The sequence below is a fragment of the Scardinius erythrophthalmus genome (assembly GCF_964197995.2).
Source record: "Scardinius erythrophthalmus genome assembly, chromosome: 1".
Classification (NCBI taxonomy): domain Eukaryota; kingdom Metazoa; phylum Chordata; class Actinopteri; order Cypriniformes; family Leuciscidae; genus Scardinius; species Scardinius erythrophthalmus.
Window position 1 is genome coordinate 30,762,021 of NC_138221.1, and position 15,719 is coordinate 30,777,739.

A 15,719-nucleotide genomic window follows, 5' to 3' on the forward strand; every position below is an offset into this window, starting at 1 on the left:
CAATGAGTGAAGATTTAAAGTTTGGCCCTGTCCTGTACCAGTTTTGCATCAGCACCACAGTTCAGGTAACTTATTTTCCCAGAGCTTTTCAACTTGAACACAGTGTCACACCAGGCACCATCCTGACCTTTTGTCTTGACATCAGTGACCATAAACTTCTCATATGGAGGAATCAGCACCTCTTGCTGGTCAGGATATTTGGAGTATTTGATCACATCAGCACCTTCACAAGTTTCAATTTCAAAACAAGATTTTGGTCCAAAATCATTTGCTACCTTACGCTCAAGAGAGGAGGATGTAAATGAGCCAAACCGAACCTCTTTCTTCAGAACATCCTTATCAAACTCAACTGTAGTGCCACGATAAGTTTTATGGCATTTGCTTTGTGTTTTCTTCAGAATCTGTATTGCATCTGTTACCAGAAAGTGAAGTGAATACCATTTGAATGTCTTGTCTTTGTATTTTTGTTTCTCACTGCGGACAGCATTATTGAATTCACGATATACATTCGAATTGTTCTTAGTGTACACATAAATGGCGACTGAATGAATCTGTTCCAAATTATCCTGTGGTTTCTTGGCATTCTTTACACCGTCGTGCCAAGTATCACTAAATTCAGGAGACTTTTTGATTTCCTCGTTCAGATATTTTGTCATCACCAGGTTTGTCATGTTCTCTCTACAACCGTCATATTGGTCATCAACAGAATTCAGTGCCATATCCAATGGATATATCTTTCCTTCAACAGCAGCAGCTCTGTGATCCTGCAGAAACAGGAATCATAATGATCACATTTTTACCAGCTGTCCTGTAGCTCAAACAGTAGAGCGTTGCCGCTTGCAACGCCAAGGTCATGGGTTTGATTCCCAGGGAAAGCAAGAACTGATAAGAATGTAAATGTGCAACTTGAAATGCAATGTAAGTTGCTTTGGATAAATGTGTCTGCCAAATGCATAAATGGAAATGTAAATGTAGATGTACCTGTCCTAGAACAGCTAAAATGAGAAGAGCTTCAATGATCAGCAGCATCTGGTCCCTCTGATGATCTAGTAGATCTATTGAAGAACTGATGCTGAAACACAACAACAGCTCACATATATTAAATCTATCATTGCAATAGCAGTACTTTATGTTAAACTGTTCACCAACTTCTTATAAAACACAATTTAAAATTTGTTTGTATTTTCTGTTGGATTCAAAAAAACTTCAAATATGCAACTAAACCTGTGATCTATATCAATATATTGACTTTTACTTTACTTCCAAATTTACCTGAGAATATTCTTGTCTGTTTATTTTTTTTTTCAGGAGCTCAATGATGAGAGGAGAAGATCGGAAAAGTCAGTCGCTCACAGCAAGACGACAACGACGTTTGAAAGCGATGAGGAAGGTGGCTTTTTTATATCGCTGATAATGTGTGTGTTGTGGGATATAACAGCTGACGTAGGATCGCGATGTTGAGCTCATCATGATGCAGCACATGTGAAGTCTGTGTGGTTTCACACTGGACAAACCGAGTTCCTGCAGACGTGCAAATAAAGCTTGACACTCCTTATCACTTTGAGCAGTTCTGACTCTGTGAAAGTTACGGATGCAGTAACTTTAAACAAACAAAATAAATATAAATGAAATTATATGTATGCTGCCATAGAACCAATGCTTTTAAATGATGTTTTATTAACAAAGTTCGGGAGGAGCACGTTCAGATAATTAACACAAGTGGAGAGCACTCAGCAATCAATGGTAAGAGGTATATATACACTCAGCAGTCTCACCTCTTTCCATTGACAGTTTTGCAGCATCCCTCCACCACCCCTTCTCCACGCTTCTAGTCCTAAGCACTTACATAGGGGGGAGTACTCTGGGTTCGAGCTCGGAGCCCTCCCCTCGGACAGCACGCCAAATACGCATTAAACTTTACCCCCTCAAATTATATGTAAGTGTGAACTCGTGAAAATCTGTAAGACAGTCTAACAAAATGATGGCGCATGCGTACACGTGAGACTGGCAGTGAGAGAGTTGGCGTCCGATTTGTTTGTTTTGTAAGCGTCATTAAGTGTGTCAAGTTTTGTCTAAAAATTTGTATAAAGTTTGTCTGAGATTTCCTACCGAGCAGCTAGTCTCCAAACGAAGGTGTCAACCTAAAAATGGAACTTTTCTACCTGGTTGTGACATGGATTCTATCATGTCTGCTGCTTGCCCAGGATTCAAAGCAGGCAGCTACCCAAGGAAGAACACAGTACAGCAGATACCAATTGCTTCATCTTAGCTCTGGGAACCTGCCTAGTGTATCAGATATAACCTTACACTTACCAGACTGTATACGAAAGGATTATAGGTCCGGTTCCTCGACATGGCAGAGAAAAAAGAGGAAGCGGGGGAAAACGCGGAGGCGTCAGACTACGCCTGAGAAAGCAGGGAATGAGACGGATCCCCCTGCCCACGATGATAATGGGGAATGTGCAATCCCTTAGGAACAAGGCGGACGAACTCCAGTGAAATGTCCGGAAGGATTTCAGGGAATGCTGCGCCCTGGCCTTCACGGAGACCTGGTTGTCTAACCGGGATCAAGACCAAGACCTGTGGATTGACGGCTTTGGATCACCTGTTCGGATGGACCGGGAGGCCAGTGCAACGTGAAAGACACTGGGTGGCGGAGTATGTGTGTACTTTAATAGACGGTATTGTACCTCTTTTAGAGAAAAAAATATGCTTGCCTGATATCGAACTCATGTCTGTGTCATTATGCCACCACCACTTGCACTGTGATTTCTGACGTAGTGCAGAAACTACAGTCACTCTCCCCAGACGCGCCAAATTTTATTCTAGGCGACTTTAACCATGTCACCATGAAAAAGACTTTGAGAGATTTTTACCAGTATGTCACCTGTCCTACCAGGCGGGGAAAGACACTGGATCTCTGCTATGGCACAATAAAGGACGCTTATAAATCGATGCCACTCCCCCCACTGGGCTCCGCAGACCATAATTGTATACAGCTCCTCCCCACTTATCGTACTGTCCTGAGAAAGGGAAAAGTGCAAACCAAGGCAGTATCAGTTATGTGCTTCCAGGAGTGTTACAATTGCACAGACTGGGATATTTTTAAAGAATCCTGCAAGGACTTGGATGAAATGACTGATGCTGTTTGTTCATATGTGGCCTTTTGTAGAGATTTTATTATACCCTGCAAACAAGTAAATGTATACCCTAATAATAAACCATGGGTGAATAGGTCTATAAAAGATAGTAGCCTATACAGAAAAAAAGACATGCTTATAAGCAGGGAAATGAAGCTAGCGCAAGTTCTGCCAGGAAGACTCAATCGTTCGCGTCACTAATTACCTCCTCATCTATCCAATCATATCATTTACTGTAGCTTAAAAGGGTAGCGCTTACACATGTCTGAGTTCGCAGATGCTGTCGCTACAGTACCTCCATCCTCCCCGCCTCCACCAAGATGGGATCTTTCCTCCAACTCCTCTACTCCACCAAGCTGGGTCCTCCCTCTATCAACCACAACACCATCAGTCAGGCTATCCCCTCCATCCTGAAGACTTCAGAATGTTCTTTTCCTCCATCCACCCCACCACCACCAGATGGCCCCTTTCCTTACTCCGCCGGGGGTGAGCGGCGCCCCCGCCGTCATCTTCAGGCGGGACTCGCAGATTCCGTACCCTCTGAATGCGAGTTACGAACGGGGCCTACGCCAAAGAACCTGATTGCTTGCTGAGCTTCTAAATAAATGTTATTGTTACAGTATCATTTCTCCCGAGTCTTTCTGGTAGAACTGCCTCTGATCTACATGTAGCCACTAAAGAGCTTAAAGGTGAGATATATAAAGCAAAACAAAGATATAAGTCTAAACTTGAAAAAAGTATGGCTGAAAATAACCTTGGCTCTGCTTGGTCCTGTGTGAAAACGATAGCAGATACCCAGAAGCACAGTAATAGTAGCCATGTCTTTCCAGAGGGTTTTGGATCTGATGCGGAGCTTGCCAATGCTTTTAACTCTTTTTATACATGTTTCGACAAGTCTGATTTTAGCCATCCCAGCCAGCACAGCCATGTGGGGCCCAAATGGGTTTGACCTGGGCTATCTAACTGGGACCCAGCCAGTTTTGCCCCCAGTTTCAATGTAGGCCCCACATGGGTTTGCCCAGATGAAATGAACACTGCTTAGTGTGCACACTACAGGCTGTTTAATGTAACACTTAATCAGTGTTAGAGGTAATGAGATAATTAAGTGATTGAATAATGATTGTGCATTAATGATGAACACCTTCTGTTAACAAGCAGAATAACTGAAGGAAAGAGAAACACAAGAACTACTTCCAGCCACTGCCTTGGATGAAATCAACTGAAGATAAAATACATTGTCATTTCAAACTATGAGTGAAGAACATCTCACCACTTTTCCCTGGCCTATAGGAAAGCCACTACAGGGTATTATGACATATCAGCAGACACTTTGACCAGTAGGTGGTGCTGTGACCAAACTGTACAAGTACACTCAGGGCTGTATTGCAATTACAAAGGCCTTTTTAAATTTTTATGCTTATGTAATGTATATGGCTAGGGGAAAAACTGGGTTCTAAACTGTTTTTGATGTTTCAAATTTTGGGTTGCAAAATTGTCAAACCTTATATAAAATGCACAGAAAACAGCTCATAGTATTACGTTTGACCAGATTCAACACACAATTTCACTGACATTTGTTTAAAAACAAAAAAAACAACAACAACAACATTAACAACAACAACATTTTAAGAGACATTTTAAGAGACATTTTAAGAGAGCCCTTTGTTTTGTCATGTCAGTTAAGAAAGATCTGTATTTATTTGTGCTTCAGTTCTGCTATAAATAAAGGTGACTTGACACGACTTGACTTGGTTGTTGAAGTTGTCTTTTATATCACTAATAATGTGTATATGTTTTCTGAAGTATAACAGCTGAAGTGTGATCTTGATGCATTCATCATAACGGAGAACTTGTGAAGGTCTTTGTGTGGTTTCACACTGGACAAAGGCTAAAAAAAACTTTACACACCTAAGTTGTATTTTGAGCTGTTCTGACTCGATAAAAAAAGTTAGTGTGTTAGCATTTAACTCCACTTTTAACTCTTTCGTGCCAGCATTTTTGAAAAAAGTTGCAAGCCAGCGCCAGCATTTTTGATAATTTTCACAAAAGTTTCATGAACATGCAATATATCAAAAGAAAGAACAGTCCCTCTGCTTAAAATTATAATAATATAATAGATTCAGAAAGATGATCAAATATCAAAAAAAGTTATAAACAAATAAATGTTTTTCTCCAAAACACGTTGGCCACAATTATTGGCACCCCTAGAATATTTTATGAGTAAAATATTTCAGAAGTATATTTTGATCATTTTTAGACCATCAGGGCAAGAATTAAGAAGTTCCAATCAACTTAACATAATGAGAGGATGTGTGTCTATTATTGTCTTAATGCACGGTCAGGAGGAAAGATTGAGTTGCCAAAGACTCTTCAAGGATCACAGATGGAGAATTTCAGAGATTAGTTAAGTCTTGTGGTCAGAACTTCCCCTCAGGGAATCCCCACCACCATTTTGAAGTGTTCAACTTTGTCAAGTGGACGAGGGAAGTTTATTTGAACAGACCCTCGACTTCTCGATTTTGACTGAGGATGCAAGTCTACTCAACATGCTAAATGCGGCATGCTAAAACCTGCTAACAACATGCTAAATCATGCTAACAACAGGCTAATTTATGTCAGCAACATGCTAATTCATGTTTGCAATGTGATGGAACATGTTAAAAACATGTTAATTTATGTTAGTAACCAGCTAAAACATGCTAGTTAAACATATGTTTCATTCATTTCATTCATGTGTTAAATGTGTTAAAACATGTTAATTCATGTTAACAATGTCTTTCTTCCTTCTCTTTCCACTTCGCTTATTTTGAAGCGTATAAAACTTTAAAACGTTCATATGGCTTTATCAAGCCAATATCGAAGTTTGTCCCAATAAACTTTGCTCATTTAGTTCTTACTCTAGTTATTCATTTAACAAAATTAATTTTAGATATCATTTACTGTACTTTCATTTTACTTTTAAAGAAAAATATTTTAAAAATGTAAAATATAAATGTATGTTTTTACATCCACCACAAGGTTTCATCACAGGATAATGCTGTGAAGCATCATTTTCTATAATTTTTCCAGTTAAAGTGATCTTTTTCTCGGGTGATCACTTTGATTTATTTTCCCATATAACATGCAATTACAAAATGTTTTGTTTATCAAAGAAAATTATGATAGAAATTAAGATGCTTTGAGAGATTTATTTAGTTGACAGAAGTTGAATCTGAATCTTAAAATATAAATAATAATAATAATTCAGCACTCTAATTTTATAATGTTTACCTTGTGAAATTGTACAATCAGACAAATGCCATGATTCAATAAAACAAGACAATCAATGTTCAATAACAACAAGAAACATGCAGTAAACAGATTAACTGGTAAACTGGTTAACAAATTACAAAATAATGTTAAAATTAGTAAACTTTGAAGAAATAGTCTTGATTTCCACTGTTGGATGATCCTGAAGAGTTCAGGTAACTTGTTTTTTTTCAGAGCCTTTCCAGATATGTTTTTTTCCAGATATGTTTATTCCAGAGATGTTTATATTTGGTAAAAAAAAAAACAAAAAAAACAAACAAAAATGATGTACTGATGTAAATTCAAAGTACTCTGTTCAGCACATAGTACTTTGTTTTGGTCTTGGATGTTTTTTTCAATAGAGCACAGTTCAGGTCACTTCTTATTCCAGAGCTTTTCAAAGTGAACACAGTTTCACACCAGAGATCTTTCTGCTCACCTCTTGTCTTGACATCAGTGACTGTAAACTTATCATATGGAGGAATCAGCACCTCTTTCTCATAAGGAAGCCTTGAGTATTTTGTCACGTTAGCACCTTCACAAGTTTTGATTTAAAAACAAGATACATCTCCAAATCCTTTTGCTATTAAACGATAAATGGAGGACGATGTAAATGAGCCAAAACGAATGTCCGTAGAAACATTCCCATAATCCCATTAAATGTAACATTTGTACTGCAGAAAGTATCAAAACATCTATTTAGTTTTTTTCTTTAGACTATGTATCGCATCTGTTAACAAAAATTAAAGTGAATACCATTTAGTTTTGTCTGTGTAGTTTTGTTTGCCATTACGAGTGTCATTGTTGAATTTAGAATATATATTAAAAGTTGGGTGAGTGTACACATAGATGGCAATTTTATGCTCTTTTTAATTTGCTGTTAATGTTCCAAAATGAAAGATTTTTTTTTTTACAAAATTTCCAAGCATTTCTAAAATCATTTGAGTTAGCAAGTTCCTCCTTCAGATATTTGGTCTTCACCAAACGTTCCATTTTTCCTGTGCAGCCCTTATATTGATAATCAACAGAATTCAGTGCCATATCCAATGAAAATATCTGTCCTTCATCATCATCATCAGCTCTGTGATCCTGCAGAAACAGGAGTCATAATGATCACATCATCAGTATTCATGTCTGTAATATTCATACTAGAACACAAGCTTACCTGTCCTAGAGCAGCTAAAATAAGAAGAAGAGCTTCAATGATCAGCAGCATCTTGCTCAGTCAAATCCCTCTGATGATCTAGTAGATCTAGTGAAGAACAGATGATGAAAGACATCCCGAACACAACAACCTTTCACAAATACTGAATATATATATACATATATCTCTTCAATAGCAATGTGAATATGACCTTGACCTTGTACTTTACCCCCAAACTTACCTGAAAATACTGTTGTCTGGTTTTGTCAAATTCTGAGTTTTCTTTTTGTTGTTTTTCAGGAACTCGATGAGAGGAGAAGTTCAGAAAAGTCAGCCACTCACAGCCAGACGAAAACAACTCTTCAAACAAACAGATGAGGTGCTTGGAGTTACTTTTTAAGTTGTTTATAATGTTATGTTTATAATTGTTTATATTGTGTGTGTGTGTGTGTGTGTGTGTGTGTGTGTATGTGTGTGTGTGTGTGTGTGTGTGTGTGTGTGTGTGTGTGTGTGTGTGTGTGTGTGTGTGTGTTAGGGCTGGGCGATTTAAATCGCGATATTGTTATGCGCATCTCATCAGTAAAGCCGGTTCCTTGATTAGTAGTAAATCACCATCACCTGCTTTCAGATGGAGCGGCATTTACTACAAAGAGCCGTAGTTAACTGACAAGCTGAGCCAAATCACATGAATATCGCGGACGTATCGCCAGCGATATTTAATGCGATATGGCTCAGCTTGTCAGTTAACTACGGCTCTTTGTACACAGCAAAACCTCCAGTAAATTAGCGGTGTTAAATTAACACTCCTGGGAGTGTATGGGTCCACACTCAAGAGTGTTTAAGTTAATGAGATAACTAAGTGATTAATTTAGTGATGATTGAACATTATTGAAGACACCTGATGTTAACAAGTAGAATCGCTGAAGGAGAAAATCGCAAATTGTAAGTTACCATTATTGTGATGGGTAGTTGCTTTAGTTGGGCTCTGACCCTTTTTTATGTACTTTAGATTTTTTTTGGCGGTTGTATCTGAGTTAAAACTGGCCGTTGAACAAAGAATAAAAAGTGATCTGATAGTGTTGGTTATATTATGACAATCATCATTTGAAGTTGATCACTGAACTCATTAAAATCCTTCTTTCTGACTTCGATTTATGTTGTTGGTTACTGCATAACTGTGAATCTGAATAAATGGCCAGAATTTTTGTTATCATATAAAAGATTTCTTAAAACTTGTTTAAAAAAATCATTCTTTTAGGCACACACAGATGTCAAGATTCAGTCTATGCATCTCAACAATGGTGAGGAGCAGAATATTCAATGAGGAAAAGTAAATTACATAGACAATTCAGATCATAATGTATTCATACCGCAATGCATGATGGGAGCCATTAATGAGTTGTGATTGGTGGCAGCCACTGCAACATGCTTTATTATTGTCACCATTGTTGAGATTCACAGGCTGATTATTGATATCTGTGTTTTAAATGAATATGTCTGAATGTCTTTTTGATCAGAACAATGTTTATTAAATATTTTGAATTATAAGTAAAGTACTGATAATCATAGGCTGAAGAATCACTAAACTGCAGCTAACAAGTTAAACCAAACTATTTTAATATGTTTCATTTTTCAGATCACAGCATGATTATGTCAAAACATAACCAACACTAGGCTATATGATATCACTTTACTTTGTTCATTTAACTGTTATAAATCAATAACAGCAGACAAACAACAATAAAATTTTAAGTAAACACATAATGGTCTAGAGCCCAACTAAAGCAAACACCCATCACCCCAATGGTAACTTACAATTTGTGATTTTCTTCTTCAGTGATTCTGCTTGTTAACATCAGGTGTCTTCAATAATGCTCAATCATCACTAAATTAATCACTTAATTATCTCCTCAGCCCTAAATGCCGCTTCATCTGAAAGCAGGTTATGGCGATTTACTACTAATCAAGGAACCGGCTTTACTGACGAGATGCGCATAACAATATCGCGATTTAAATCGCCCAGCCCTAGTGTGTGTGTAAGCAAACGCAAGGTCCCCTATGCTGCAGATGGAGAACCGGGTTTCCTCGGCTTCAGAAAGAAACGTAGCGGAAAGCTGGATACAGGGCTACAGGATTTGGAATACATTCGGATTGGCCCGATCTGAATGACTTGTGTAGTAACAATAATATACAGTTGAACTGGGCACATACAGGCGGGGAGCAGGTAAATATCAGCGAGGGGCAGATTATGGATCTAAACGTGCGTGCTGAGGCGACAATACTTCACATTGGAACCAGTAAGAAGCTGAACAGCTGGACATGCAGGTATGAAGTCCTCCAATATTTTCAAGCACAACAGCGCGATTATTGGGTTAACCTGCGCCTTCAAGGTAAACTTGCATGCCTGCAGTGCACGGGTCGTACAGTCTCACACTCTGCATTACAAAATTCAGTCGTTAAAGGTGCTCTAAGTGATGTTGGCTGACGTCACTTCGTGTTGACATTTAAAGTATTGTCCAACAAAACGGAGGCTAACTAGACCCTCCCTCCTCCTCATCCGCACACTAACCCCCCAAACCCCACCCCAAATCCTTCTTGTCGGTTATTGGCTGGTACAGTTTGTTATGTTTCGTGGTGTGAGTTAGCCCAGTTTGTTTTTCTTGCTATTTGTGGAGCCTAAGGCTGTCTACAGAGACTGCGGTTTTTCACAGTGTGTGTTCAGGGGACAGACAGCTAGCGGATGGTGAGGAGATGTTTGCTGTATGCAGAGGTGGGTAGTAACGAAGTACATTTACTTCGTTACATTTACTTGAGTACTTTTTTGGAAAAATTGTACTTTTAAGAGTAGATTTGAATGTGGGTACTTATTACTTTTACTCGAGTACATTTCTAATGAAAAAATTGTACTTTTACTTCGTTACGTTGGGCGACGTTCCTCTCGTTACTTTTTAATGCAATGTGTTGTTAAATGCGTAGTTTAATCCAAGCGTGCTGTATCTTTTTTTCTGGGCTTGAGCGATGCTCAATTCACAAATGAATCACTCTTTTGAGTCGATTCTGTCCAAAGACTTCATCAAACAAGTTGGCAGATCTGTCTAAATCGGTTCGCGAATCAGTTTGAATGATTCAGTTCCTGATTCTGTTCAGTTCCCTGCACGCTCTGAATCATCTGATGCGATTTCAATTCACACAATTCATTCGGAGTCGTAACAGGAAGATTTAAGCACATCAAGAGTGTTAGATGAAGTGGCAGTGGACCTACAGTACAGTCAAGTGAGAGCAAATCTTCAAATGCATCATATATTTTTGCCAGCGATGAAGATCTTTATTAGTTGATCATCTTCGTATGCTGTCTGTGAAGGAATGATTCCACAGGACGATATATTCGATTTAATTTCACTCAGGTAATATAGCCTACATTTTACCACCAAACAGATTATTACGCCACGATACTAGAAAGTATGACATTACCCGTTTTTTGGACATATACATTAATTTACATTAAATAAAGCTACCATTGTTAACAGTTTATGAACACCCGCCCGCGGTAGTTTGTGTGTAAGTTATTGTTGCGCAGTGGCGTGCGAACTCGACTTGAAAACGAATGCCTTCGCCTGCCGTAGACACAGTTAACATAGACACATGCTTGCAGAAATATACATTTGATTATATTTTGGAGAACAGTCAGAAGAAGATCCGTCGATGTACTTTTATTTGTTTTTTTGTGTTCAGATGTTCAGTAGCACTCATGTGAAGAGTTTTAACTCATGCCTTTGAATACAGATTCACTTTATTTCGACATTGTCTAATAATACAAATGTAGTTGTATAAGTTACTATTATACAAACCAGAGGACAGGCAATGATTTTCGGGCTATACAGATGGCAGAAATAATGCTAGTCTCTCTTCTGTTTTTGTTGCAAAGATAGCCAATCTACTTATGATAGTCTAATAATAGTCATTTAAATAAACAAAATCTAAATAATATCATTTTATATATGACGACTTCAGAGGCAAAAGCCTCTAAGTACCATCTGAAATTTTCTTCTAAAAGAGCATTTTTATCAAGCTTGTATGTTTATGTTCAATTATTTCATTTAAATGGCAATGAAAAGTAGCCTACCTATTAATTGTCATTAAAGTGAAATTACTGAACAAGCTTGATAAAAATGCTTGTTTTAGAAGAAAATTTCAGATGGCTTTTGCATCATGAAGTCTTCATATATATATATATATATATATATATATATATATATATATATAGGCCTATATGATCCGAAGTAAGTTACTCGCTACTTGAGTAGTTTTTTCATTGGATACTTTTTTACTCTTACTCAAGTAACTATTAAGATTATTACTTTTACTTTTACTTTGAGTAAATATTTCTATAAGTACTTGTACTTTTACTTGAGTACAGTTTTTGGATACTCTACCCACCTCTGGCTGTATGTGACAAAAAATGTTTTGGCCTAAAAAATGTGTGACATTGCTTAGAGCAAAAATACGTAAAAATAAAAATGCGCAAAAAATATCATAAAATGTGTTATCAAAGCTCGGCTGCAAACTCTCCCGACCAAATACAACCTCTCTCTGTGGTTTCCAAAACACCACGAACCATTCTGTCTATTACACAGCGATAAAACAATGGAATCTACAGCACACATAATGAACGGGTGCCCTGCGTTTAAAGGCCTTTTCATCGTGCGTGCCATGATCGCATCGTAAACATAACAGTTCAAGAACTGCGCATAGTTTCTGGACAAAGTGCAATACACACAAATAAGACTGTTCAAACTGGCTGGTTTTCAAATCTGAATGATAACATAACTCTCTAGGAAGTGCACAATCTACAGCACAATTGTAGTTTTTGAATTGTAGACTCAGTTTCCTGTTCTTATCTGTCTCGGTTTGGTCTTCTGCCCATTTGCTTCAAGGTTGGATATGTTGTGCGTTCAGTTATTTGAGTTACTGCCTTTCTATCGGCTGAACCAGTCTGGTCATTTTCTTCTCTGGCATCAACAAGGCATTTTCTCCAACAAAAACTGCAGCTCACTGGATATTTCCTCTTCTTCAGACCACTCTCTGTAAACCCAAGTGATAGTTGTGTGTGAAAATCCCAGTAGAACAGCAGTTTTTGAAATACTCAGACCAGCCCACATGGCACCAACAACCATGCCACATTCAAAGTCACTTAAATGATATTTCTTCTCCATTCTGATGCTCAGTTTGAACTTCAGCAGATGATCTTGACCATGTCTACTTGCCAACATGCATTGAGTTTCTGCCATGTGATTGGCTGATTAGCTACTTGCGTTAACGAGCAGTTTAACAGGTGAGTTGTATGTATACTGGTGAGTGTATACTATATGTGTGCACACTTGGAACTAATTTCACTGAATCAAGACAGCTGCCAGGGCATCACCAAACTCCTCGCTTAAATGAACATGTTTTAAAAAAAAAAAACGGGTTTCCACGCGATTTGCGAGTAAAGTTAACTAATTCGGGTTAAGAAACAGAATAACGAAAGTAAATAAATAAAGAAAGAGCAGATCACAGAATGGCAAAATATCACAAACAGTTATCCTTTGAGAGCCAGGAAAGAATCAAATCACCTTAAAGCAGGTGCAGACAATCTTAAACGCATTTAAATCTCGATAGAAATAATACTTGCATGGATCTTTGGTGCTGAACAAGAATGCGTGTGTGTGAGTGTCCGTCCTTGGTGTGTCCGTTAGTTTGAAGCATTCTTTTGGTTCTTCCGGAGCGCGTGTCACCACACCAACACCACAATCGATTAGATGCCATTCTGCTCATAGACAGTGCTCCAGCGTAACACAACAATGGACTATGATGACAGACAGCTCGCTCATGAGCGAGGGCGGGTCTGTGTTGAAACACTGCTGTCAATCAACAATCGTGGGAGGGGCGTCTGACTGTGTGACGTCACTAGGTCGAACGGCTTGATTTGAGAGAGGGGAAAACATAAGGAGATTTAAAAAAAAGATTAAAAAAAAGGAGATTATCATTTTATGATAGGCGCTGCCAACACACATTTCAGTACAATCAACTTGTAAAAGTGCATGTACCATTATATGACCCCTTAAAGGAAATCGTAGTCCACACCTTTTTTGGGTGATCAGACCAATCAAACCCCGAAAACTTTGAGCGGGAGAGAGTCTCTTTTTCTCCTCTTGACAGCCTAATTTGCATGGTTTATGATGGTGTTAGAATTCGTCATTTCTACTCCAAAGGATGGTAAAACATAGTATAATACATTTATATGTAACCTATATATATATATAGCTTAGGCAAACCGAGAGGTTTAATTTGGTAGGCTACCAAGATAGATATGTCTGGAAGATACAAAGATAGAGATATATTCTTATTCTTGGAAATAATCACTTAACACAACTAGAAAGTTATAACTAGGCTAATATGAGGTGGAAGACATACATACATACAAACATACATACATACATACAGGAATATATCGTATACATTTTGGAATTACTTATATTCTGAGTTAAATGCAAAGAATGTTTGTGTATGTGTATTGTGGCGTCTCGGAGAGGTCTCTCCTTTCCACCTGGACGTCTTGCTTGCCGTGAGAGGGGAGTTGGGGTGATTACGACCTGTTTGAAGCTCACGAGCTAGGGGTTCGGAGGTGTTTCTGTTTAATCTCTATCATGCCACCACAAACGTGTCAAAGGGAGCAATTTGATCCAGACTCATTGGCGCTAAGCTGTGATTTACATGAAATGAGTCAATATGTTAAAAGCTTTCTGAATCTTAGAATGAGTAAGACATCGTGATTTCGTCCAGACGCATTCATTCCTGTCTGTCTGTCTTCTGGGTTGTGTGTGTTCATTTACTTACCTGCACTGTTTTAGCTGACTTTCAGTTTTTACTACTGATATAAATCAATGCTTTTGACACAATATTTTAGTTTTGTCTTGTTTTTATTATTATTATTAGATTAGAATATGTTTTAAACATTCAAACAAAATATACAATGACCACGTGTAAATTTAATAAAAAGATAATTTTTTGCACCCAAAGTAGATTTACACAAATAAAAAAAAATAAAAAAAGTTGAGAAATGCTTCTTTTTCCCCATCATTACATAATTATTATTAGTATCAAAATGTTCACATTTAAGCATGATAAGAAATACAAAGATCAGGAACAACGAAACATGTATAATCTACAAGTTAACTGATTAGCAGGTAAACACAAAATAAAATTTGCAAAATTAGTAAACCGTTAAAGAAAGAAGCATGGTTTCCACTGTTAAACAATGCACAGTTCAGGTTACTTGTTTTTCCAGTGCTATTCAACACGAACACAGTCTCACACCAGAGATCTGGCTGATCTGTTCTGTTCTTGACAGCAGTGACTTTAAACTTCTCATATGGAGGAATCAGCACCTCTTTCTCATCAGGATACTTTGAATATTTTGTCAAATTAGCACCTTCACAAGTGTAGATTTCAAAACAAGATTTATTTCCAAAACCCTGTATTACTTTACGATCAAGAGAGGAGGATGAAAATGAGCTCAAACGAACCTCTTTGCTCTGAACATCAAATTCAATATTTGTACCACGATAAGTTACATAGCATCTATTGTGTGTTTTCTTCAGAATCTGTATCGCTTCTGTTAACAGAAAGTGAAGTGAATACCACTTGAATGTCCCCTCTTTATATTTCTGTTTGTCAGTACGAGTGGCACTAGTGAAATTACTATATACTTTAGAGTCTTTGTTAGTGTACACATGAATGGCAACAGAGTGAATTTGTTGCAAGTTATCCTCTGCTTTCCTGGCTTTCTCTTCACCTTCTTGCCAAGTCTTATTAAATTCAGCTGAGGTCGATTTTTCCTTCTCTAGATATGTTGTGTTCACCAGGTCTGCCATTTTCACAGTACAACCATCATATTGATCATCAACTGAATTCGGTGCGAAATCCAATGGATATATCGTTCCTTCAACAGCAGCTCTGTGATCCTGCAGCAACAGAAATCATAATGATCACATCATCAGTATTCATGTCTGTAATATTCATACTAGAACACAAGCTTACCTGTCCTAGAGCAGCTAAAATGAGAAGAAGAGCTTCAATGATCAGCAGCATCTTGATTCAGTCAAATC

General features: G+C 37.8%; 2 protein-coding genes and 1 pseudogene across 3 annotated transcripts; all 3 read right to left on the minus strand.

Annotated features, from left to right (window-relative positions):
- Positions 1 to 14: 14 nt before the first annotated feature.
- On the minus strand, positions 15 to 7,644 carry LOC308695820 (erythroblast NAD(P)(+)--arginine ADP-ribosyltransferase-like; the record flags this gene model as incomplete). The annotated part of the gene is made up of 2 exons (XM_081374041.1): positions 15 to 764; positions 7,594 to 7,644. The coding sequence occupies 2 exons, from the start codon at positions 7,642 to 7,644 to the stop codon at positions 15 to 17; spliced, it is 801 nt and encodes a 266-aa protein (XP_081230167.1).
- Positions 6,731 to 7,550, minus strand: LOC308687175 (NAD(P)(+)--arginine ADP-ribosyltransferase 2-like; annotated as a pseudogene). The gene is made up of 2 exons: positions 7,546 to 7,550; positions 6,731 to 7,509 (listed from the first exon to the last, which is right to left on the minus strand). The product of its transcript is annotated as an NAD(P)(+)--arginine ADP-ribosyltransferase 2-like (transcript).
- Positions 7,645 to 7,671: 27 nt separating the features above from the next.
- LOC308695828 (ecto-ADP-ribosyltransferase 5-like) lies at positions 7,672 to 15,702 on the minus strand (the record flags this gene model as incomplete). Its single annotated transcript, XM_081374056.1, has 4 exons — positions 7,672 to 7,680; positions 7,814 to 7,932; positions 14,888 to 15,575; positions 15,652 to 15,702. 4 exons carry the CDS (start codon positions 15,700 to 15,702, stop codon positions 7,672 to 7,674), a joined length of 867 nt encoding a protein of 288 aa, XP_081230182.1.
- Positions 15,703 to 15,719: the final 17 nt, after the last annotated feature.